Source organism: Taeniopygia guttata, chromosome 4, assembly GCF_048771995.1.
Source record: "Taeniopygia guttata chromosome 4, bTaeGut7.mat, whole genome shotgun sequence".
NCBI lineage: Eukaryota > Metazoa > Chordata > Aves > Passeriformes > Estrildidae > Taeniopygia > Taeniopygia guttata.
In genome coordinates this window covers 2,618,721-2,645,290 of record NC_133028.1, presented here as the reverse complement: position 1 = coordinate 2,645,290, position 26,570 = coordinate 2,618,721, and the positions used below count along the sequence as shown (strand labels likewise).

General features: G+C 47.6%; 1 protein-coding gene and 1 long non-coding RNA gene across 2 annotated transcripts in view; one reads left to right on the top strand and one right to left on the bottom strand.

The window, feature by feature from the left end:
* The window catches only part of DDRGK1 (DDRGK domain containing 1), a 33,322-nt gene extending 29,126 nt beyond the window's left edge, over positions 1–4,196 (bottom strand). Inside the window, exon 1 of the mRNA XM_002190277.7 lies at positions 4,020–4,196. Coding sequence (XP_002190313.2) covers positions 4,020–4,107 — 88 coding nt within the window. The 5' untranslated portion in view covers positions 4,108–4,196. The remainder of the gene's footprint in view (positions 1–4,019) is intronic.
* A 103-nt stretch (positions 4,197–4,299) lies between these two features.
* LOC115494861 (uncharacterized) lies at positions 4,300–4,745 on the top strand. The gene is made up of 2 exons (XR_003959877.4): positions 4,300–4,439; positions 4,525–4,745. It is a non-coding gene; the product is annotated as an uncharacterized lncRNA (long non-coding RNA).
* Positions 4,746–26,570: the final 21,825 nt, after the last annotated feature.

Here is a 26,570-nt window from a genome sequence, read left to right as displayed (position 1 = left end):
GGCTTTTCCAACCTGTTTGAGTTGAGCATTCTAGAGCTTCTGTTCACCAGGCACTCAGCTGGGCAGGGATTTGGAAAACATGAATGTTACTCACTGCATTTCTCCCTGTCCTTCACAGGAGTAGGAAAAAATCCTCATTTCCTTTGCTCTGCTGTAACACACCTGGACCTGCTCCCTCAGGGGTCAGGGCTTTGCCTACGTGACTCCAGCCACAGCATTTGTTGCAGAATGCTGAAAGCTCAGCCGTGCTCTCCCTCCCCCTGAGCTGTGGCACACACTGGTGGCACGCAGAGAGGAGGCTTCACACAACAGAGCACACACTTAAAAATCACTTTTCCTTTTCCTTGGGACAGGACTGACCATCAGATCTGAGCCCAAGAATGATTTGCTCTGAGGTCTGGCCCTGGTGGGTTTTTTTTCACCTCCTCCAGCACAGGGTGTGGTTTGGCTGCTGCACTTATCTGAGCACATCTCATTTTCCTGGAGCTGCAGAGGTCTCAGCAGTGGCACCCCAGGCTAGTCAGATCATGCAGAGATTAGTCACACAAGCACTAATTAGCCTTGATCCAGAGCCATCTGAGTGAAAATTAATGGCCAGCATTAAAGAGGTGAGACAAGCCATCCACAAGCTTTGCAGAATGACAGGCCAGGCTGAATTAATGAGATAAACCCCCCAAATTAACAGGTGATACAAACAAAACACTCAACAGCTGTCTGGGAAAGGGACAGGGGCTCAATTTGTATTTGTGGTGTCCAGGGTCTGAAAACCCAAGGACCTTTTTTGTGCTGAGCACAGCAGCTCTGCCTCAGTGTTCAGGAAGCACCAGTGCAGGCAAGAGATTATTTCAGCTGACTTGTCAGCCAGGGCACAGCAGCAGCTCTGAGACTCTGGTTGTGTCTCCTTCCTGAAGGGAGAGAGAACAGAACTGTGCTCTGCAAGCAGAAATCTTTCCTGAGCTGGATGTGAAGCACCACTGCAAAAAACACCATGGAGCCATTTAGAGCCCAGATCAGCACCTCATTTTACACTCTGGAGGTAAAAATCTGTCCCTTCAGGAAATTGTGCAAACTTATGCTTACAGCAGAGATGCTTTTCTAGAGAACAACCCCTTGCCTGTCACAGCACCTTCCTCTCAGCTCCATCAGGTGAGCAGGGGACACCTGGGCTGGCAGGAATGGAGCAGCTCAGGGCTGCAGGGACAGGGACACAGCTCCACCTGCTGCACCCTCACACGTGGTGGCACCATCCAGCACCTTCTGCCTCCGTGCAAAACCTCTGAAATTCAGAAAGGGATTCAAAATTCAACAGATGGAAGCTTCCTGAGGAGGTGCTTTGGCCCAGTGGAGCTTATCAGAAAGAGAAGTGGCAATCAGGTGTAAAATCAAGAAATGCCACTTTTTTTTTTTATTTTCAGTAGAACAAGTCCAGGCATGACTCTGCTGTTCCAAGTGACCTTTCAAAGAAATGCAAAGGTACAGGATTTACCTCTCCTGACCCTCAGCTCCCTAAAGCAGGCAAGTCTTGAACATTTTTAAAAGCCAATTTCCATGAGATAACACAAAAGGAAGCTGCTGCCCCAATCCCTGCACGTTAACAAGAAAAGGTGAGAGCTCCCACCACTTCTTTAGGTCCAATGTCCCTAGTTTCAAGTCCTTTCTAGGTGGCAACATGGATTTATTGGCACAATTGTGGCAGCTTCCATTTTCCACCTAAGAATAGGGAATAGAAAAGGAAATTCCTGCTTTAAACTAAATTTTGTGGGTATTAAATACACCACAGTCCCCATGGTTCTGAAAAATAATTTCTGTTGTGTACAGAGAAGAAAGTCATCCCCAGCAGCTGAGATTCTGTGAAGGGCTTTATGATGACAGAAAACAATATATTTTAGTAAAAAATATCTTAAAACCACAGTAAAAAAAAAAAAAAAAAAAAAAAAAAGCATGACCAATTGGAAGTGTCAAAAAGTTACCACTAAAAAAGGCTTCAAGATGATGAAATTGTATTGAATGTAAATTAACTTCAACCAACTTGCTCAAAATCAGTATTAAAGTTTGGGGGTTTTTTTAATAATTCACACTATTTAAAACAAATGCTTGGGCTTCAATTTAGAGCTTTGAATGCTTAAAGAGAAAAGAAATCCTCTCAAACCCCACAGCCCCTGATTTACCCTGACAGGATTGAAGCTCAGGAAATGATGTATTTCTCCAGGACATGCATGCCTCACTTTTACCAAATGTTCATCTCTTCATTCATAGGAATTCAATGAAATTACATCAGTTTCCAACCCTTTCCAAGAGAAAGATTTAGACCAGGTCTGTGGAAAAAGAGGTGTGTGAGAAATGTGTTGGGAAATTTAATTATTATCAGCAAAATCTGCTTTTAACACAGATCCCTTTCCAGCACAGTGTTGCACTGAGTGACTGTGTTTATATTAAATGTGTGCTGGCTTTACCTCTTAATTAAAAATTATCCAAGCAACTCCCCTGAAAGAAAAAGAATACAAATTCCAACAGCAAAACACCCCATATCCCCCAAAATCAGAGTCTGTCCTGGCTAAACATCTTAACTTGACACCTGGCAGCCAAACAAGCTCACTCCTTCCACTGTGAGAACACAACAAGGTCAGTGAGTTCACACCACACCTGACTCCTTCCCACAAAACCCAATTCCCACCCACACCACCCCCACAGTGGAACTGGCAGTGTTGTTTATGGTTGGACTCTGATTTTAAAGGTTTTTTTTCCAGGTAATTCTCTGATCTAACACTGCCCAGCAGTGACACAGGGCTGGAAGTGCCGCATCATCCACCTGCTTCCCACAGCCCCAGGACTGCACTGGTGAGGTGGGAAAGGAGCAAAAGTGGGACATGGCACAGGATTGACTCCAGATGGCTCTGGAATATCTCCAGTGAGGGAAACTCTGCAGCCTCCCTCTCTGGGCAATCTTTTCCAGTGCTCCCAGTAAAGAAATTCTTCCTTGTGTTCAGGTGGAGCTTCAGTTCCTGCTGTGCCATTGCTGTGCCCTGCTCTGAGCCCTCCCTGCAGACACTGCTGGACGTGGATGAAGTCCCCTCTCAGTTTTCTCTTCTCCAGGCTGAACATTTCTAGCTTCCTCAGCCTTTCCTGATCAGGAAATGCTCCAGCAGCCCCTTCATCATCCTCACAGCCAATGCTGGTCCATCCTTTCCTGGGGAGCCCAAAACTGGACAATCTTAAGAGGGCTGAGCAGAGGGGCAGGATCACTCCCTGACCTGCTGGAAACGCTCTCATCCCGGGATTCCCCCTTGGGAACACTGCTGGCTCAGGGACAGCTCACTCTCCACTCAGGTCCTTCCCATGAAGTCACAGCCCAGCGTCTGTCGGTGCTCGGGGCTGTTCTCCACATATGCAGGACCTGAACTGCACTGTGCTGAATTTCGGAAGGTTCTCCTCCGCCTGTCAAAGTCCCTCCGAAGGGCGGCACAACCCTCTGGGACATCGCCCACTCCTTGTTTTGTATCATCAGCCAACTCGCTGAGGGAGCATCGACTCCTTTGGCAAAGGCACTGCTAAACAAGCTACAAACACTAAGTACAGAAAACCCTGGGGGCACCACTCGTGGCAGGCCTCCACCGACATCCTGAGCCTCCGGGATCTGTCCTCCATTCCCCCCTCATCTGCAGGAACCTCAGGGACACCTTCCCACTCCCAAAGCCCCTACACAGAGAACCCAGACCTCCAACCCGGCGCCCCTCACCCGGGGCCGCCTCAGGCCGGGAACCGGCAACCCCCAGCACCAATGGGGGCCCACACCCCGCAGCCTGCGGGGCAGCCCGGGCGGAAAGCGGAGTTAAGACACCGAGACACCCCCAAAACCCCTGGGGACCCCCAAAATCCCCACAGCCCCTATCATGGCGGGCGCCCCTCAGGGGCCGCCCGAGGCGTGGCGCCCCCTGGCGGCTCCGGCGGAACGCGCCCCCCGGCTGAGAGCAGCGCCGCGCCCACCGGAACGGGGTGAAGGAAGCGCGGCCGCCACCCACCTGCCCTGGCCTGTCCGCGGAGGCGGGTGGAGAAGAAGAGAAGGACGGCGAGCAGCACGGCAGCGGCGGCGAGCAGAACCGCGTCCATCCCGCAGCGCCCGCCCCGCCCACAGCGCCCTTGCTACGCCCCGTCCCCTTGGCCTGCCGCAAGGCCCCCCGCGCGCGGGCTGCCCCGCGCGGTGCCTGTGGCGGCGCGGCGCGGAGGGCGCGTTTGCGATCGGGCAGGCGCGGCGCGGGCAGCCCGAGGGAGGGGTCCTGGCTCGTCGCTGAGGGAGGGCGGGGAAAAAGGAATTAAAGGCGGAATTAAAGGCGGAATTAAAGGAGAAATTAAAAACTATGAGGCAAAACCAGCCGTGAATGCGGCGTCCTGGCCCGGGCTGGGGAGATCCTCAGCCGTGACCCCGCACTGGGTCCACCCAGGCAGGCCCTGACAGCTGTCGGGGTGACCGAGGCAATGGTGAAACTTAAATTACGCCTCTGAGTAATTTCTGTCTTCTGCCTTTAGGTCTCTGGAATTTGGGAATGGGATGGAGCTGGAGCTGCCTGGTTCAGCAGAGTGATGTCCTGACCTGACCTGAGCCAAAAGTGCACAAAAAGATGCAGAAACTTGCACTGGAGATGGAGAAGACATTTCCCCTCTTTGCATGGTCACCCACTGTTAGATCTGAAACTTTGCCGGGCTCTGCCCCAGTCCTGTGAGTGAGAAGTGTTTTTAGGCTTTACCCATTTTCACTTTGTGGTTGTGAAGTTCTGGCTGATCAAGCCCTTTCATGCTTCACAAATACTTTCAGTGTGACAGTTTAAAGCGCTCTTGGGTGGGGGAAAGTGTTTTAATAAATTGAATATGCAAATTAGAGGCTATGGGACTTCTAAAGCTGATCAAAAGCACTGGTTTAGCTAATTAGTCATTGCTGTGGGCTTCCACAGCTGCCTGTGTCCCTGTCACGAGCTGGAGATGAGTTCAGATCTGTCAGCAGATGGAAAGCAGCTTCTGCTGAGGGATTTGCTGAATTTTAACAATGTAGAACCAGCAACACGGTGGGAAGCTCTCAAAAAAAGAGCTGAACGGAAGGCTGAGTGTTTTATGGCAGAGTTTTATTTTAGTGATAGCCTTTCAAAAATCTTATTTTGGGAATAATTCATAGAAGTGTGGAATGGCTTGGGTTAGAAGGACCTTAAAGCTCATTTTGTTCTACCCCTGTCATGGGCAGGGACAACTTCCACTATCCCAAGTGGCTCCAAGCCCTGTCCAGCCTGGCCTTGGACACTCCAGGGATCCAGGGGCAGCCACAGCTTCTCTGGGAAATCCATTCCAGGGCCTCCCACCTTCACAGGGAACAATTTCTGCCCAATATCCCATCCATCCCTGCCCTCTGGCAGTGGAAGCCATTCCCTGTGTCCTGTCCCTCCATCCCTTGTCCCCAGTCCCTCTCCAGCTCTTCTGGAACCCCTTCAGGCCCTGGAAAAGGCTTTGAGCTCTCCCTGGATCCTTCCCTTCTCCAGGTGAGCACTCCCAGCTCTCCAATATCCCCCTGTCTGCCCTGGGGTGCCCTGACCCCCAGGAAAACACTGACTTGGACCCTCATTCATGGAGAAAGCTTCCAAAGCTTCAAAGTAAAATAGAGACCACAAAAGTGTGAAATACACTGTAGAAATTGTAGATAGTAGTGTAGTATGTCACGTGGGTGAGAAATTTCGGTTTTAGGATTTTTAGTATGTTATAGATGGGTTCAAGATGGAGGATATAGGGTGTTGTCTCAAATTCCTCTCTTCTCTCTTCTTCCTCTTTTTTCTTGGGTTTAGGTGGTATCTTGTAATCAGGTAGAAAAATCCACATTGTGGGTCTTTAGGGGTCAGTTATTGGGTTAGAAAGGAAAATAATTCAGGTGTCACTTCTTAATTGGGTAGTTTAGTTTTTGATCAGACTTCATAAGACCTCGCAGCACGAGGTTGTCGGTCATTTTTGTGCTGTTTTTGTGAAAAAAACACCAATCACTTGGTTTTTAAAATTTTAAAAAGTTGAATAATAATACAGTTATTATAAAATTAGTAATACAATTAGAGTAATGAAGTTTAGAGTTAGGACAATTACAAGACAATAAAAAGCAAAGAATGGTGGATGTCAGGATGCTCTTGGACACTAAGTCACAAAAAAGCATGACTTGTGAAAAAAGGAATAACCTTAAAAGCAATAGCCTGTTGCATATTCATATTCATGGTTATGCATACATTCTATTTAAAACAAACTTTCTCTGTTGTATGTCAACTGTTTCCTTTAATCCCCAAGGCATCTTCGAGTCTGAGCAAGGCCTGAAGAAATTCGCTTCTTCTGAGAAGAAAACAATAAATTCCTTTTCTTTGGAAGATTTAGGTGTTCCTCAAAGCGAGTATCTCCTTCCTAAAAAAAAACAAACAACTCCCCCCACATACACAGTCTCTATTTTAACATTATGTTGGAACCTAAAACTATATTTAACACGCTACATAAGAGAATTAATACAGCATCACTTTCTAACATTACACATATAATACTTGTCGCTGTCGAGGCAGGACGGGAATGAGAAGACTCTGACCAGAAGCTGCTGAGAGTAAAACTCCAATTTATTCAAAATACACTGCTCTTTTATACAGAGCTTTGTGAGGACCAGCTCCATTGTTTCTGAAGTGAAAACAACTCACAGCATTGGTGCAAAGTGCTTGATGCACAGTGATAGAACTTAACTATAAACAATGTGAAAAGCAAGAGAGATAAAGAATTATTTACATTCTCTCCAGCTCTTTTCCAGGCTTCTGCCTGGCTAGAAACTCTCGTTTCTCTCTTTGACTGAATCTGAGTCCCACAAATACTCATTGTAACATCTGCAATAGCCAATCATAAAATATGCAAGGTCTGGGCGCAGACAGTGTGCTGAAGTTTTGATAAGATAATAAGCAGAAGCTGAAGACCGAAAAAGTCCAATGAGTGCCTCGTTCCTGAGACAGAACTGCTCCAGGAGGGTCTCCCCACTCAGGGGAGCCCCCAGGGAGTTTCCCAACTCCCCAAAATCACAACAGAGGGTGGTGGCTGAGCCATGTGGAGCTTCTCAGCCACCCCAACACCCCGTCAGGCTGAGCTTTGGCTAAATCAGGCCTGGGGGAGCTGGAGGTTCCCAGAGCCCCTCTGTCATCCAGCCCTGCACGCTCTTGTGTCAGTGCCGAGTGTTTCATTTCCCTGCACGCTCCCTGCTGCCTTTATTAAGGAGATGGTGTTAATGATGAGATGTCACCTGCTCCTCTCCCGGCTGCAGAGGGAGCAGAGGAGTTTTTCCTGTAGGTGTCACCAATATCCCGTGTAGAAACTGAGCTTAAACGCCCGAGGAAGGACCGAGCGTGGGATGCTCAGGTCGGTTTGATGCAACACCAGAGTCTTCTGAAATATTTGAGATCCCTGGGGTTGTGTTTCACAGAAACCTTTTTGTATTTTCCTAATTTAAGTCTGGAAAAATCCCTCTGGTTCCCTCAATAACCATGTAAATTCCAGAGGATTTTGAGGCTGGCTTTCTACCAGGACACTGGGAGAATGTGTGAAGGCTGTGATGAGCTGTGGGTGGTGATTGAATTTGGTGGCTGCTGCTGGAGCGTGATTTGTTCCACTCAGTCATGCAAATACTGCAAGAATATCACGGAATCATGGAATGATTTGGGTTGGGAGGGACTTTGGAGACCATCTTGTTCCACCCCCTGCCATGGGCAGGGACACCTTCACTAGCCCAGGTGCCTCCAAACCCTGCCCTGCCTGGCCTTGGACACTTCCAGGGATCCAGGGGCAGCCACAGCTTCTCCGGGCTCAGCACCTCACAGGCAAGAATTCCCTCCTTAATATTTATTCTAAATCTGCCCTCTTTTAGTTTAAAAATATTTCCCCTTGTCCCAGCAGTTGTAAATCCTTAATCACAATAATACAGTATTTGCAGACCTATGGAATTTTCTCACTCAGTGTGGGAGCAGCACCTGATCCCAGTGCAGGCTGTTTTAAGTGAAAATTGGTCTTTTTTTCAATTTATTGTGACAAAAGGTCAAATAGCACATTCCCCCTCAAACGCCTCATTGTATAGAGGAATTACATAGAATCCCAGAATCATTAAGGTCAGAAAAGCCGCCTTGCATCATCAACTCCAACTATTCCCCCATTGCCAAAGCCACCACCAAACCACCCCGAAGCTCCACCTCTACACCTAAAATCTCTTTAAATTGAAATCCTTGTGGGGCTGGAGGCACATCCACGTGTGTGAGTGCTCATCACTTTTTGGAGCAGCTGGGAGAACTCACCCAGCTGGCAGAACCTCCCCGAGGCTTGGATCCAGTGACGTGCGGTGGCGTCAGGTACCGGTGACCGGCAACGAGGCTCTGATTCCCTGTGAATAATCCAAAGTGCAGCCAGGAACTCAGTGTATCCCGGGCCTCAGGGCCAACTGGCACAAAACACACTCTTCCACACTTGTCAGCTTGCCTCGCCTTCCAGGAGAGGGTGGCTGGATGCAAACTGCCTGCTGGGAGCTGTTCCTGGAATGCTTTGAGCCGGGAATTATCTAGGAAAGTGCAGTTTGGCACCCAAGTTTGTGCAGAGGGACTTTCTAACCATTTTCTCCCATGGATGTACCTCTCAGTGCCTGGGCACGCCTCACTTTCCAGCAGGGATGTGACTTTGGTGCAGCAGGATTTATTTACAAGTGCTGCCTTCCAGCTCCCACCCACTTGGATGTGCACCTCGGCTATTCTTCCAAATGCTCTCGGAATGTGCTGATGAAGGGGAGCGTTTCTGCATCGCTCCTTTGTGCCAGTGGGACACAGCAACTTCCAGGCAGCGCTCTGGATTGCAGGATCACACTCTGGGAAGGATCTGGATCCGAGTGCCAAAGAGCTGCAGATTCTTTTATAATTGTAGGGCAGTAAGCTGGTGACCCTAAATGTCGGGTGAGCTCCACCCCAAGACCGCCCTGCACCATCCTGGAGCTCAGCACCACCCCAAAGCCTCTGAAAAATCTTCTGAGACCTGTCTTTCTCTTTTCTGGTTCTCCCTCTTCCTTCGCACTGCTCTACTTTTGTCACTTTTTTTTAGAAGAAATAAAATGGTTTCTTGTTGCTTGAGATAGCTTCCAAATCTACCTTAAACAGCAAAATTTAAACACAAGTAGTGGTCACAATCAAAATAGAATCTTAGTTCTTGAAGACAACATTACAAAATTAAGAAATGCATGGAAATTTGAAGGCTTGAAATCATTGTGAGGTGATTCCCTCTGTGTTGTATTTTATAACAGTTCATTTTTGCTCTGGAGGTTTCACTGACTGGTCTAATTCAGCCACAGCTGCTTCTAGGCCAGGATGTCTGAGTGATGCAGGGAGTGGGACTTGATCAGATAAAGGCTTTTTTTGCCTTAAAAGCAGAGGGAAGATTTGAAGCAAATAATGCCAGTAAATATATAAATCTAAAAGAAATCCAGCCAGGCTAGGAATTTCTTTGAGCGGGTCTTCAAAAATATTTGGAGATCAAGACTGTTGTGCTGGCAGGGGATTAAAGGAAAAAATAGTGGTGAAGTGAAATCCCTACAAGTGAAATTCAGATGCTTTCCCTCCTGTGCCCACAAAAAAAACCTTTCAAAGTCTCTTTGGTGAATAGTGAAGCCACAGAGTTGGTGGGTTTGGATGTCCCTGGTTAATGCCCTGACCACCCTGTGTGGCTGTGACTGCATCTGTGGCTGTCTTTTCAGCAATTCATCTACAATCTTTTCTTTGTCTCTTTTGGCTATAAACTATTCCAGATGATTCTTAACCAGTGTTTCTTGGGCATGGACACGTTCCTAGCACAGACCTTGTAGTCCCCATCCCTGGAGGTGTCCAAGGATTGACTGGAGGTGACACTGAGTGCTCTGGGCTGGCTGACAAGGTGGTGATGGGTCAGAAGTTGGACTTGATCTTGGAGGTGTTTTCCAAGACTTGGCTCCAGCTGTATTATCTGAGCATGGTCCCAGCACTGTGCAAGCTTCTCCTCTGGAATTTGGTAGCTGAAAATCAAAGATAAAACCACAGGTTTTCTTCTCAGAATCAGTCCTGGGGAGGGCAAGCATCACAGAAACAACTGTGGTGGAAATGTTCAGAGGTTGTTGCTGTTCAGGGTGTCTTTGTCATTCAGAGCTGCTCCTGCTTCAGAGCTCTCTGCTCTCCTCTCATGCCCGTTGAACTGTTTGTCTAGAGCCTTAATGAGTTTCCTCTGTCTTTTCAAAATGTAAATTGTAACCAATTTACAAGTCATTAGTTATGAAGTCGGTCACTGCAGCCTCTGCTTGAATTTCACCTGTCCCTTCCCGTGTTTCCATTAAACCCCATTTAATTACAATTTAATCTCATTCTCGGGGCATCAGCTGGGTTTGTAATAAATGTCCCTCAAAGTCTGTGACTCAGCTGACAGCACATAAGCAGTGAGCAAGACCTGGATGAACAGGATTTCCAGTCCAAATTAACAAAGAGCTGTTCTCCTGTCTCCAAAAATCCACCAGCACAAGGAGGAAAGAAAACCAGAGATGCCAAAATGGAATTTGGTTTCTTTGCTGCAGGTGAAGAAAGGGGCAGCAGTTGTGACCCAGCAGTACCTCCCTTAGGTTGTCCCCAGGGACCACGGGGACTTGCAGCTGTAATGGCTTTGCTGCCCGAGGGGAGGCTTTTAGTTGCAAAAATCCACCTTTCCAGCCAACTCCCATAAATCCAGAGTGTTTAGTTGGATTGCAGACTCTGCGTAATGGGAACGTTCCTCACCACTTCACATCCTGGTTTTGGCATGAGCAGCTGGAGTCATGGGCTGCATTTCTCTTCCTGGGTGCAGAACAGAAGAAATCACTTTTATTTTGGCTCAGCTGGGGTCTGAACTGTGGGGTACCTGTTGTCTTCTGGGCAAAGCCTCCCCTCCTCTAAAGCCTTTCCCCCACTGCTCTCAGCATGCCTTTACCTTGCCTTCCCTCTGTGCTCATGAGCACACGGTGGAACGGGGCAGGGAATGCATCCTGGCTTCTGACAGCCTTTTTATCAGCAGAAGATGTGTCTGTGGCAGAACAGCATTACTGGTGTAACCAGAGGGTGGGTGTTCATCTGCCTGTGCTCATCTCCCTTCCAGACTCCTTCAGTGAGGCTGGACAAGCCCAGGTCCTCTTGCTCCCTGCCCTAGTGGTGCCAGACTTCACTTAACATCATTGTTCTGTCTTGCATAAGAACAACTTGGCCATTTGTGGGCTTGCCTTGTGAGATCTAATTTCTCTTTTCAGCTTTGTAATTAAGATTATAGGGAAGGGAGAGCCTGACTCCCCTCAGAGGTGTGTGATAAAAGGATGAAAAGCAACAGGGCTAGGCTGCAGCAAGGACAATTCCATAGGGCAAGGAACAATGTTTGCACTGCGAGGATGGAGAAATGCTGGACCACGAGCCCAGAGGGGTTGGGGGCATTGCTTCCCTTGGAGGTGTCCCACACTCAGCTGGACAAAGCACCACCCAGCCTGAATTTTGATGCAGTTCTGCAAATGCCCATGAACCAGAACAGAAGGAATTGGGTGTAGAAGCAGAGATGAGTGTGGATGCAGCCTGCAGAGTCTCCTTATCTGTCTTTGAAATGCCACTGCTCCGTTCAGCAGCTCCACGCTGACAGCAGGCCAAGAGCTGCATCAGCGACCAGGAATATTCGCTTTTCTCCTCGGACTGCGTGGAGCAGACAGATAACTCTGGGAGCAGCAAGGCTGCTTTCATCTTCCTGGAGCTAATCCAAACAGATCACGTTGCTGGGAGAAGTCAGGGGAGAGCAGGAGAAGACAGAGTATCTTTATTTAAAAATAAATTAAAGAAATCCTTAAAATCAAAGCACTTAGCAGGGGTTCAGCAGGATCAGGAGGCAGCAGTCCTTGCTGGTGCTGAATTTATTGCTTGTGTTAAATATCTGGACTGAAATTGCCTTGTCTTCCCACAAATGGAGCTGCTCCTACCCAGTGGTGGTTGGGCAGTGGGGAAAAGGGAGCAGAGCTGTCTGTGCTGTCCCTGCTCTGTGGATAACGGAGGGAACAAGGAATTGTGAGGACTGTCAGGCTGGATTAGCCTCGAGGCACATGGAATCCAGTTCCTTGCTTTCTTTGCTGATTGGCACAGCAGTTTTCCAGGAATCGTTTTAAAAGCATTTCAGAGGAAAAATTGCTCATTTTGTTCCCCGTTTCCCCAAAATATTGCCCTGACTGCCATTCTTGCAAGGTCAGCTTTAAAAAATCAGGAAGATTTCCAAGAGTCTCTGCAAAGCTGTGAGTTGCTGGTGGTGGTGTAGACCCACAGAAAGTTGTAGGCACAAGTAATTGAGAACAATTTGGGGAAGACAGCTGGGCTCATCCAGGGAAGTGGGAAAAAGAACTGACACGTGGGCTTTGCCAGAGCTACCAGGAATCTTTTGCTGCCTCTGTGTATTTTGAATCATGAAAGCCTGGAACCTTTAGGTGTTGGACTTGGATGATCCTTGTGGGTCCCTTCTAATTCAGGATTTTCCATGGTATTCTAAAGGAAAGGGCAGGGAAACCAGGCTACAAATGTCCCACAAAAGCAACCAGGAAAACTTCTGCAGGGATCTGTCTCCAGCAGAGGTCATGGTGCTCAGAAATTATCTTTGCTGTGTGTTCCAGAATCTAAAGTAATTCAACTGGATCCCCAGGAGAGATACAGAACCAGTAACCCCACAAACAAGATTCACTGGATTTCACCTGCCACTGGCAACCAGATCATAGAATCACAGGCTGGTTTGGGTTGGAAGATACCTTAAAGATCATCCCATTGCACCCCCTGCCATGGAGGGACATCTTCCATTATCCTAGGGTGCTCCAAACCCCCTTCAGCCTGGCCTTGGACATTTCCAGGGATCCAGGGGCAGCCACAGCTTCTCTGGGCAACCTGTGCAAGGGCCTCAACACCTTTACAGTCCACAATTAAATAATTCTAATCAATCTAAATCCATTCTCCACTGAGCCTGTGTTTGTGCCCCCACCCAAGGGATTTAAAGGAATGCCTCCTGTAGGTCTGTAAGAAGAGGAGGGTGTGGATACCTTGTGGATATCTCTGGGTCTCAGGAAAGTGGATTCCCAGGGCTGCTTGCAGCCTTCTCCATGCTCCTCAGGCACTTCCCATCCCACTGCTGGGCATTATCCCAACCCCAGGCCAGGTGAAAAGTGGGGAGATGAGCTCAGTGTGGCTGCTGGAGGATCTCCTGTGAATACATCAGGGGGATGGGGACAGGAACTGTCTTTAGTGCCATTAGTGCAGGGCTGGAGGATGAATCGGTGGCCAGAGATGCATGCCCAGGTTACTTTGTCTTCTCTTTGATTTAAACACTGTACAATTAGTCCAGAGCTTGAAAATTATGCTATTAAACATTGTGCTGTCCTTTTTAATGCATGGCTACTGGGAGAACTTACTGGAAGATTTCCAATCCTCCTGTTTCCATAGGAAGTGTGCAAAAGGAGAAGGGCTGCCTAGGATCCCACCTATTCACCCCAAATCAGCATCACCTGCATCACCTCTACTGCTCCATCCCTAATATTTTTGTCTGTGTGCTTCAAAGCCACGTGCTCTGTCCCACCTCCAAACCCTTCCAGTTCATCACTGTCCCTGTCACAGCAAGGGTTTCCTTTATTCCTGACCTAAATCTTCCTGCAGACAATATAAGCCCAAGATCATCTCCATCCCATAATGAATATTCATCATTTTCTGTAACATAACGAAGGTCAGTGTTCTTTAATAAGAGAGAAGAAAGGCACACAGGAGGTCCATTTAATAACAGAGGTGACTGGTACATAAAGCAGGGAGATATTATAATTAATATCATAAGGGGGGGAATGTGCTCAGGAAAATCCTGGCAACCAAGAGGAAGGGATGCCATGAAGTTTTATCTCTGAGAAGTTAAAAAAAAAAACTTTGACTGAAGTTAATGGAAATTCTGCCTGCATAAGAAACACAGGTGGAAGGGAAAATCGGCTTATTTTAATCAAAGCAAGAGGGAAAAAAAAAAAAACCAACCCTAATTTAAATCAGTCCAAGTGATTGCAGGCTTAATTCTCTCCCCTTATTAGACTCTTCAATCCTAACCCTATAGCCCTCAGAGATCTCTTTAGACTGGAGGCACAGGAATTTGATTTGTGTGCACGCTGACCTCGAAGTGATAGAGTGATCCATCCTCTGTCAGTGGGGTGGTTTCCCACTTAAATCTGCTGGGAGAGATGATTACATGACCCCATCCTTGTCTGGAAGTGGGATGGCTGGGGAGGATCCCCTCTGTCCGTGCTCTCAGGTCTGAGGAGCTGGATAATTGCTATGGATGGAAAAAGGAGGAGGAGGTGCTTTGCTCCTGTTCCCAGCTGGAGGGAAAGGAAGGATGAAGCATATGTCCATAAGGAAAGGCTGGGAGAATTGGGATTGTTCAGCCTGGAGAAGAGAAAGCTTTGGGGTGACCTAATTGCAGACTTCCAGTAGCTGAAGGGGCCCCAGGAGAGGTGGAGAGGGACTTTGGACAAGTCATGGAAGGACAGAACAAGGGGGAATGGCTTCAAATAGAAAGAGAGTAGGTTTAGACTGGGTGTTAAGAAGAAATTCTTCCATGTGAAGGTGATGGGCCCTGGCACAAGTTGTCCAGAGAAGCTGTGGCTGCTCCTGGATCCCTGGAAGTACCCATGATCAGGCTGGATGGGGCTTGGAGCACCCTGGGTTAGTGGAAGTTGTCCCTGCATGGCAGGGGTTGGAATAAGATGGTCTTTAAGGTCCTTTCTAACCCAAACTATCCCATGATTCTGTGATGAAGTTTAAAAAGGAGGGTGAGGAAAGTCAATCAGGGCATGTTTACTTTATTTAAAAAATAATTTAATTCCAAAAACATCATTATTTTAAAAAACCCAAAAAAACCCCAAACCTCACAGCTTCGGTTTTCTTTTCCTCCCTCCTGCAATTTTTATCTGCTCTATAAAATAAAAGAAGCAAGGAAAAGGATACCATGGAGGTGTTACTTTAGGAAGCCCTGATAAAAATCCCTGATTTACCTTGGTTTTCATGGAGTTCAGCCAAAATTCCTACCAGGACATAAATGTGAACTCACTCCTTTCCTTCCCAGTTCACTTTTGTTCCATCCCAGAAATGACACAGGCGGAGAGGTTGGAAGCAGCCAATTCCCATGAATAAGTGGAGGAGAGACCCCATTTCATCCTGGCAGTCATTCCTGAAATGGGGCCAATTCATTAGGCAGAGATCTCCTCATCCCTGAGCAGAACAGCCTGTTCTGCCTGCCCCGAGTGCCTTCTGCTCTCCCAGCATCCTCAGAGGTTGCAGCTTGGAGAGGGACAGCCTTGGAATCCTACCCTGAGATATTTATATAGATTTGTATAGGGAAAAAAAAAAAAGACTCAGTTTGTTACAAAATTTTTAATTTTTCACCACTCCCATCCACCTTCTTCCCCATCCACAGAAAGCATCCAACCCGGGAGGATTCATCCAAAAAGCATGGTGTGTTTTGCAGTTATATTGCTTTTGGTTTTTTTTTTAGGGATTGCTTTTTAACAGAAAAGCAAAACTATTCCTGAGAAAAAAGATAATTTGACCTCCTCTCATCCCTGTTCCTTTGCAGCTTTGGGTTGGGCTCTGCACTGCCAGCCCAGCCCTGCTGTGTCCCGGTGCCACCAGTGGTATCCTGGCTTGCAAGATAAGCGTGTATTCTATTTGCCACCTGTTGGAGGTGGGGCAGTTTTCTTATCTCTCCCAAGAACAATGTCTCCCTTGGGGAGATATCTTCTGTTAATGGGCCATTAATGACTCACTGCATGACCGGAAAAGTTACATCATCCCATGGTGAGATGCTCCACCCAGAGGGAGGAGCCAAGCAGCCCTACCTGCATAAAATCAGCACTTTTTGAGGCACTGGCAGCCACTTTGCTGGATTCCCCGAGGAGCAGCTTCTTCTCTGCTGGATTCCCAGAGGAAGACCAGGCCCAACTACTCCATCACCAGACCTTCAGAGAAAACTGCACCCTTCTAGAGATCACCACTTCAGCAGCATCTCATCTGCCACTGCAGGAGGAACAGCCACCATTTAACTGGACTGCTACCAACACCCTGACTCCTCAGGGTGTCAGGTTTCTGACTCCATCACTAGTTTCATTTGTGCTAACTACATTTGTTTTGTTATTATTATTTTTATTTTTTTTTCCTAGTAAAGAACTGTTATTCCCATTCCTGTATCTTTGCCTGAGAGCCTTTGTTTTTTTGTTTTTTGGGGTTTTTTTTTTTTTTTTTTTTTTTTTTTTTTTTTTTTTTTTTCCGGAGGGAGGGGGTTTACCTTTTCCATTTCACAGGAGGCCTTTGCCTTCCTTCACAGACTCCTGTCTTTTCAAACCTAGACACCAGCCAAGAAGGAAAATCCGGGCTTGGGGACTCCTCCTGTGACAGATTCTGCTGCCATCCCGTGGTCACTGCCCTTTGGAGCCACTGGACTGGTCTCAGGGCAAGGGCTTGATGGTCTGGCAGTGGCCTCCCCCAAAACAGAAGCTGGACAAACTCCCACTGAGCCAGCAGAGAGTGGTGAAAGGAAAGAGAAAGGGACAGGGATTTCTCCTCCCATCTCCTGCTGAAACACAAGGACAGATCATGAAGGTGCTGGAAAGGTGCACAAGAATGCCTTTGGGATCCTATTTCCATCTGTATATATCCCCAATTTCTTACAGAATTATAGACCCATGGAATCTCCCGAGATGGAAAGGACCCACAAGCATCATTGAGTCCAACTCCTGGCCCTTCATTGTCCTTTCAGGGTCTTGTCAGTGATGGAGTTGTGCTCCTCCGTTTCTCCCATGGCATTCCCAAGTCACTCAACCTTTCCTGACTTTTCCTTTACCTGAAGAGAGAGGAAGAGCATCCTGGTTTTAGTTTCAGCCCTTTCCAACAAAAAAAACTTTGAGGGATTGGAGCATGTCCAGGGAAGGGAACAGAGCTGGGGAAGGGGCTGGAGCACCAGGAGCAGCTGAGGGAGCTGGGAAGGGGCTCAGCCTGGAGAAAAGGAGGCTCAGGAGGGACCTTGTGGCTCTGCACAGCTCCTGACAGGAGGGGACAGCCGGGGGCTCGGGCTCTGCTCCCAGGGAACAGGACAGGAGGAGAGGGAATGGCCTCAAGTTGTGCCAGGGACTGTTTGGATTGGATATTTAGGAAAATTTCTTCATGGAAAGGGTGTCCAGCCCTGGCACAGCTGCCCAGGGAGGTGGCAGAGTCATCCTCCCTGAAAGGGTTCAAACAACCTGTGAATGTGACACTTGGGGGTGGTTTAGGGGTGGCCTTGGCAGTGCTGGGAGATTGGTTGGATTTGCTGATGTTAGAGGGCTTTTCCCACCTTAACAGTTCTGGGATTCTGTGGTTCTGGGATTCCATGGTTCAGTGGTTCTGTCTTTCTGCCCACTCCTTGCTTTAATGCATCAGGTCTTTGGTATGAACCAAGCTGAACCTTTATCTCCCCAACATAGTCTGGATCAGAGGGACACAAAAAATGCAACAGGACCTGGAGGAGAGCAGCCACTGCCACCTCCTGGCTCATGGGGTGACCTAAACAGCTCCATGATTTTGGTCCAAGTGACCCTTCCTCATATATTTCAATGCCCTGAACCCCAAAATCAGGCTCAAACACCCTGGGGGATCTGATTCCACTGCCACTGGAAGTGTCTGGGCCATCATTTTCCAGTCAGTACTTGAGTGGCTGGTGTGGATTTAGTGTGTCAGAGCAGAGACTCCACAAAAAGCAACATTTCCTGCATGCAGCACCATATTCCAGCATCGAGGATAATTCTGTATTCCCATCTGCTTTATTTTAAGCAGTCCCAGGGATGGAAAGAGCCACCTTAAGAAATTCAGCCAGCACTATCCTGCTCCAGACGCCCACAGGCTGACAGATTAAATCTCATTTGCTTGTGCCAGAGTCTTGCTCACTTGTTTGTCATTAACTGGAGTTTTGTTAGGCTGTGTTAAAAAACAAAATCAGCAAAACAAAACTTTTTCACCTTTTTTTTTTTTTCCTTTTAATAAAAATAGAAGCTGTGTCAGGGATGGAGAAAAGTGCAGGCACACTCTTGGAGAGCAGCAGTGATCTGGTCTTGCCAAGGATGTGGGCATGGGAAGGTCTGGAAGACTGACAGGAGGAACTTCTGGCCATGCCTCACCTTGGATACTCACCCATCCCCACAGCCTGGCTCCAGGGCTTCTAATGGCATTTTTAAAAATTCCTTCCAAAATTCGCTGTTATCTTTGGAGTTCTCTTATCATGCACATCTTCTTCCACCCACGCTGGACACCAGAATGATATCACAGTGAATTACATCCTTCTCCATTCAAATTCAAGTGGAAGAAATCCAGTGAAGAGCTGAGCAGACACATTTTGCCGCCCTACATCAGCTTTCCATGCTGGATTCACATCTCCCTTTCTTCCTCCTTCTTCTCCTCCCTTTCTGGTTTTATTTTTTTTTTTCTTCTTGCTGCACATCCTGATCCAGAGAATAATTCAGATGGACTGAACTTCATGACTTGGGAAGCCACCACTTCCCACACCACGGAATCACAGAATCCTGGAATGGTTTGGGTTGGAAGGGACCTCAAAGATCTTCAAATTCCAACCTCCTGCTGTGGGCAGGGACACCTTCCACCATCCCAGGTGGCTCCAAGCCCTGTTCAACCTGGCCTTGGGCACTTCCAGAAATCCAGGAGCAGCCACAGCTTCTCTGGGCACCCTGTGCCAGGGCCTCACCATCCTCACAGGAAGAATTTCTTACCAATATCTAAACTAAATCTACCTTCTTCCAGTGTGAAATACCAGCTTTTCATAACCTCACCATTTGCTGCAAATATTTTTGACAGTTCAAAAAATATTCAGGTCAGAAGAGCCCAAATGTTCCTGCAGCTCATGCAGACCAGCCTTGGACCCAATCCTCTGGGATCTGTGAGGTCATCTGAGTGCCCATGGGAATTGCAGCCGTGTCCCAAAGCACAGCCTGTGTCTCCTCTGTGGCTGCAGGAGAGGTGACAACATGGTAGAGGAAAGATGAAGGTCTGAGGTGGATCCAAATTGTGTCTACAACCCCTAAAAGAGGGTTCCAGAGAGGATGGACTCTTGGAAGTGCACAGGGAAAGACAGGAGGTGACAAATCCAGTGAGAAGCAAGAGAAAAGTTTCCACTGTGGGAGTGGTCAAACACAGGAAAAGGGGGATCAAAGAGGCTGTGGATTCTCCATCCTTGGAGATACTCAAAATTCTGCTGGACATGACCAAGGACAATAAATTGGTGTTAGAAGAGGACTCATCTTTGATCCTAAAGTTGAACTGGAGGCCTCGAAAACCCTCCTCCCACCTCAATTATTCTGCAGTAATTATACATGGAACAGATGCAGGAATGTGAAATTATTCACATAAATTACTTTCAAATCAAGACAGGGAAAGGGTTGCCCAGGCTGTCCAAAGCAGTGGTGGAGTCACCATCCCTGGAAGTGTTCCAAAAACACGTGGGTATGGCACTGGAGGACGTGGATTAGTGGTAAACGTTGGTGATCTTAGAGATCTTTACCAGCCATTATGATTTTGTCATTCTGTGCCTCCATGGTGAGTTTTCCCACCCAAATCTAAGCCTGGGTGACATTCTCAGGGCCATGGGGTGAGTTTGTGCTACTGAATCCAGGCATCTGAATTCCAGAGGGCTGAAATTCCACCTGGATGTGCTGTAGGAAAGATAATTTAGATCAAGAGCAAGGCTAGTTTTAGGCCTGTGGTACATAAACCTCTGCAGCACAATTTTCATATCCTCCTTTCTTACCTAAGGGAAGCAAAAATCCACAAGTAAAATCAACTTTTCCCTTTTTCACCCCTCCCAAATAAACTGACAAAAATGACAGCGAATAACCCTCACAGAATTTAAGAGTTGAAGCTGTACTCATCTCTGGTTTTGTGGGTAATACATGAGAGGACCTGGAGAGTTGCACATTTATCACCAGGAACAAAAGGGACAAGGGACAACTGCAGCCTCTGGATAGATTCAAGCACAGAGCATCTTGGTTTTTCTTCACAGCCCATTGCAGTGTCATTACAGTGACTCAAATAAATTGCCCAACAATCAGGACCTGCCTTCTATTGACCTCTGGGGACCGAAGACAATGGAAGCTCCAGTGCTTGAATCAAGCTGTAATGAGAAGATTGATGTTTTTGGGAAGACTTGCTGACTGCAGCTTGGACCACTCTGCCAGGAGCTGGGTTTGAGGGCTGGGATTTGCTGGAGCTGCTCCTCTCCAAATGGTTTTCCCATGGAGAGACTTTGCTGGGAGCAAACTTGTTCCAGCATCCTCCTGCTCTTGGCTGGAACAATTCCACTTGAAATAACCTCCCTGGCTGTGCTGCTGTGTGAAGAGAGATTTATTTTCATGCATAAGAATGCTGGAGGAAACTGCCAGAAAACAACTTTTATTTGTAAAAAAAAAAAAATAATTAATTTGTTTCCTTTTTAAAATGATTTTTATAAATTTTATGAACACAGACTTGTGGTTCCGGTTATACCAACACTAAATCCTTGACTTTATGTACAGAACGGAATCATTAAGGTTGGAAAAGCCTTCCAAGATTATTGAGTCCAACCATTAACCCAGCACTGCCGAGGCCACCACTTAAATGCATCCCTAGATATAAAAATAAGGGGTGTTTCCACTTTGCCCATACAAAGTGCTTTTAGTGCAATTCCATTAAATCTATGTCTGCAGTGATTTCACCTGATTTGCACCTTTCTCCATTGTCAGAAATGTCATTTTCCCACCCTGTCCCAGGCTGACCAGATGGACGTGTGACCATGGCTCCCACACCAAGGGTGGGCACATCCCAGCTGCAGCCAAACCTGGATGTCCCAAACCTCCCCCAGAGCTGTGCAGCCACCACTGCTGAAAATGTTCATCAACCTAAACGTGCCCTGGCACAATTTGAGGTTGGAAAAGGCTCAGGGCAACCAGCTCTGACCTTCAAGTTGACCCAAAGGGTTGGACTGGAGACCTCAGAGGTCCCTTCCAACCTCAGTGCTTCAATAGTTCAAGGTGACCTTGAAAATGGTGGAACACCACTGAATCAAGGATTTGAAGGAAAAAAAAAACCACGAAGACTTGCATTTAAATCCCTTTGAAATTCTCCATGATCAGCCAGAAGCTCTGATTTGATTTGATTTTACTTATTTTTTTCTCGCTTTACAGCTTTGACTTGAACTGAACTAAAACCCATGGAACTGTTAATTGAAAACTGAGTGTCAACAGCAGTTCAATGCAGAAAGAGTTTCAATTAAAAGCAATCTCTTCTTGCCATCCAAAGTAATATTTTCCCTCCTGGCTAAATTTTAAGTGAAGCACAAAGTGGTTGCTTGTCAATGCTTTAATGGGATCTGAACTATTGTGTGGGAAAACTTCCTTTCACTCAGAGGCCAAGGAGCTTTTCATTTTTTGGAGCTGAAAGCAGAGGAATGAGGGGGTTTTTTTTTGGTATGATGTGGCTGATTTGCTTTTCACTTCTGGGCTGTGTGGGTGAGGAGTGAGGTGTGATGAAGAACACTATCCAAAAATCAGGGCTGGGTGGGAATCAGTGTTTCTCACTCCCTACCACCATGGATGCACCTCCATCCACTCCTCTCCTGGTTGGTGCTCAGCCTGGCTCTGGTATTTATCCAGGATGGTTGAGCTGAGTGGGGACAACGTGGCCAGAAGGTCCCCAGGTGCCCTCAGGAGGCTTCAGTTGGGTTTTTGGCCAATTGATGCTGGGTGGGACACCCAGGGCCATGAATTCTGGAGGGTTCCCAGAAGAGGGGAGCAGAGGAGAAAGAAATATTGAGAGGGTGATGAGAGATACAAGAGGGGAGCTGGCTCTAGGGGTGTGGGGATGGCTTCCATCAAACCTGGTGACATCTCCTGGGAAATGGGGACTTCTTGCAGCAGGAAGGTTTTGGGTCACTTTCCCCGATGGAGATCATGCGAGAGTGAATTGGATTTGGGATGAGAAGAAACAGCCTCAAATTGTGCCAGGGCACGTTTAAGTTGTATATTAGGGAAAAATTCTTTACAGAAATGGTTGTCCAGCCCTGGCACAGGCTGCCCAGGGCAGTGGTGTGGCAGAATCTGTAATTAAATCATCCTCACAGCTTCCAAAGATCTGGCCTTGCATCCTACTCCCTCCAGAGCCAGCCTGGGTGTCCTTTCATCAATCCCTTCTCCTCTTGGTCCCCAGACACTGCAAGGATGTCACCTTCCTGCTCAGGGTAAAAGCCTCTAATGAAGCCTGCAGGTGGTTAAAAGCATTCCCAGATTTCTTTTCCTGAAGAAGTGTCTAAAACACCCTAAAAGGAAGTGGTGAAAAGCGACAGCTGATGAATAAACTGCTTCTCATCACTGGGAAATGGAAAAAATGCTCTGCCTGCTGTTTTAGGGCTTCCACGTAAAAAGCGTTTGGTAGAAAGTTGTGGGGGCTGCGTCTCTGTGAGGTGTTCAAAAACAGGAGATCATTTTAGGAACAAATCCACTGAATGCTTCTTTGTGCACCAGCTCCACTCCCTGCTTTGTTTTCTGATCAGCTCTAAAATGCTTCTTAACATGAAATTAAGGAGGTGAGGTTCACATCAGCGCTGCTCCCAGGCGAGCAAAAGGGATTTGAAGGTTGTGTTAGGATCTCCTTTTTCATGTTTTGACTAATTCTATTTAACCATTAACCGTATGAATTCTCTGCTCTGTATTTTCTAGCCAGATGTGCTCAGCATGCTCAGATCTGCTGTGGCTTTGGGCTTCCAGACTCGTGTTTGTGTGGGGACAACCCCAAACACAGGGAATAATCAGGATATGTGGGGCTACCCCAGTCCTGGGAGCATCAGTATTGGCCAAAAGAGCTGCTTGTCATTGTAGGAGCATTTCTGGTGTGTACAGGGCAGCCAGTGCTGGGGAAAGTCAGAATTGCCATGCTATAAATGTGTGATCTGGTAAATTTTTTTCCCCTTTTAAGTGAAAGGAAATCGCTTAGGTTAGGGAGGATGTGGGAGCTTGAGCTGAAACTTGCACCCAGTGCACAGTCCTGTTGCTCTTTGTTTTGCAGAGTGAAGGAATTTCTAGTACTAGGGAAATGTGGCAGCAAGCATTATTATCTGGCACTTCTAACTATTTATTTGTTTGTTGTTTGTTTATTTATTCAAATCCATTAATCTTTTTATAAGCAAGTGGGAACAGCATTTCCTATCTCTGCTCATCTCTAAAATGGGGACATGACACCTAGAGGGTCCCTCACAGATCCTGAGATCCTGCAGAGGATGGGTTACCCCAAGAATCCCCCCACCTTTTTTCTGAGCTGATCTCTGTTCTAGTTTTGTGTTTGGATTCTTTTTGTCCTTCTTTACTTCAAAGGTGTTCAGGAGATGAGCCAGGCGTAACCGACTGAGATTTATCTCTGCGTGCATTCAGCAACACCCATAAATCACTTCTGAGGTAGGTAAAGCATTAAGAACAGGATCATTTCCATTTTATTTTGCTACAAAGCCTCCTGGAAGAGTCGTGTCAGGTTGCCTTTGTGCTGAAAGACACAGTGAAGTTGATAAAGAAATTCCACAAAGAGCTGATGTCCAGAGAAAATCTTTGCGAGACAGATGGGACCTGGAGCACTGAATGCAGATAAATGATCCCAGCAAAGTTCAAAAGCAGCCTCAACAGTTGCTGCTTGTCCTGTGGCTCACAAAGAGGATGATGATTGCTCTGGATGGTACCCCTGAGTTGTGTTTGTCATGGCAGAGCTCAGGCTGGTGTTTGGCACATTGGTGTGGGCAAAAAATGATGGATAATTGGGCAGCTGTCCCCTGGTCCTTGGTGTTGATCTAACCTGGGCCCCTCTGTGGGCAGGATTTGCCTGTAAATCACAGGAGATATTTCTGCCTGTTGTTCTGGGCGAGATTCAACAGGTTGATGTACATCTGTGCAGTATTATCCTGGTGTGATCCATCCAGCTTGTTCAGACACCAGTCTAGGAGCAGCATGGCACAAGAGGGAAACAGACCTTGTGCAGCAGGCTTGGGCTTTCCAGGCCTTTGAGTTTGCACAGAGCCAAGGGTTCTCCCTGCCAAACCAGGCAGGCAATTCCCTCCATTCCCAGTATATTCCCATCAACTTGCAGCACCCTCAGTGGTTTGGTTTGCAGATAGGTTTGTTAACCAAAGGATGTGGGAGACCTTCCCCTGTGAAATCCTTGCTAAGTCTCCCTGGAAGTGTCCAGGGCCAGGCTGGACAGGGCTTGGAGCAACCTGGGATAGTGGGAGGTGCCCCCACCCATGGCAGGGGGTGGCACTGGATGATCTTTAAAGTCCCCTCCAAACCAAACCATTCCATGATTTTACGCATGTAAAATTAAAGTTAAATAGTACAACACTTGTTCAAGAAAAACAAGCCAACAACCAACCTAAACCTTCTCATTTTTATGTTTTTCAGGATTCTCACTTCCTTACAGCCTTGTCAGGACAGCAAGATATGATCCAGCTGGTGATTCACAGCTCTCTGGTGCTCTCAGCACATCAGTTCTGTCACAGGACCAGGGTCACAGAGGTGTCACAAAATCAGTGACTCCTTTGACTGAGCTGCTGTTGGTTCTTCCAATACCTAAAGGAGCTCCAAGAGAGCTGGAGAGAGACTTTGACCAAGGACATGGAATGACAGGATAAGGGAGAATGGCTTCACACCGACAGAGGGAAGATTTAAGTTAGATATTGGAAAGAAGAAAAAACCTTGGTGTCCTCACCAGCCTTCCTTGGGGATATTCAGGAGCCCAAAGGACAGGACAAGAAATGGGCTGAGAGAGCTCTGCCGTGGCAGCTCCAGTGAGCAGCCCCAGAGCTGTGTCCTGGGAAAGGCTGCTTGTCACTGTCCCAAACTTTGCAGCTCTTACGTGGTCCTGAAGCCACCCACTGTGGGCTACTGTCCAGCCTGGGTCTCGACAGACCTTGGTTTGCACTGGGGAGGTTTCGGTTGGATATTGGGAAGAATTGCTTCACTGGAAAGGTGCAGAGCAGTGGTGGCATCCCCATCCCTTTGAGGGGTTTAAAAGATGTGTGAATGTGGCACTTGGGGACATGGTTTAATGCTGGCCTTGGCAGTGCTGATTGGACTGGATGATCTTAGAGGACCTTTCCAGCCTAAACAATTCTCTGATTCTGTTGTCTGGACTTGCCTGTGGTGGGTCAGCTCTTGCCAGAGGTGGTGCAGAGCTCACAACAGCCCTGCCCAGCTCCTGGCTCTGAGCATGCACACAAGGGAGACCAAACGTGGTCAGCCTCTCCCAGGAAAGTCCCCAGCTGATATCCCAGGCAACTTTCAGCCCTGTTTTCTTTAAAGCATTCATGAGACTTTCAGTCATAGTGATATGCCATCAAATTTTGATGTCTAACGAAGGAGCAATCATCTCTTCACTTCCCTTTTAGAGCAGCTGAGGCTTTCAGTAACATTATCCTGCCGTGTTTTGACATCTGGCTTGTCAGCAAGAACATTATCTACCCCAATATGTTTTTTCCAGGAGCAAAACTTTGACATCAATTCCCTGGCAGGCTGGAGAGATCCTCCTGCATGCAACACCTCCCGCTCCCAAATAGTAAACAAACACCAAGACACAGGGCTTGGAGTGCTACCCCCAGACAAACTGAGATGGGAATCTTGCACCAAGTGACTGCCCTTGGACTGTGCCATAAATCCCAGGAATCTTGTTGGCCGCTCTTTGGTGTAGGCTCTGGGGACACGGTGATTTCTTTCAGTGTCACCACCACCATCATCACCAGTGTGGGGTTTTGCCAAAGTCAAGACACCACACCAGTGTCCACAGTGCAAGGGTGTGGTTTGGTGGCCTGGCTTGTGCCAAAGGCACCTGAGGTGCCCTCAGGAATATGGGAGGTGTGACACAGGTGGGAAAGGTGGGATTTCCAGCTCTGATTGCACAGCCAGGCCCAGTTGCCATCTCCAAGCCTTGCTGTTGGCCAGTTTTTAATGAGTGATTTTCAACCTCTGTGGATCCAGGTATGTCCAGGTATGTCCCTGGGATATTTCCCACCCTGGGATGAACCACCAGAAGAAGACCTGCTTGCTGATCACTTACCGTTCCACCTTCTTTTCCACAAAATTGTTCAGGAAAGGTGTGTAGCACCTCAGCATCTTCCCACCTCATCATCTTCCTGCCACGGTGGCATTTCAGGGACTTGCAGCCATCTGCCTCCCCCTGCCATCAGCACTGCTGCTGGGAAGGATTTCACATCTTCAGTGACTTCCACGGACTCCCAGAGCGCTCCTGGCCCCCTTCCACCCCTCTCTGCACCTTGGGCCAAGTGCAGCTGAGTTGGCATCTTTGGTCTGTTGCCACTTTATCCTGGAAGGCCTCGGCAGTGCTGGGATTTGCCAAGAACAGGGATCTCAGGAGCATCTCTGCCAAGCCCAGATGGCATTTCTGCTTCCCTTCTCCTCCAGG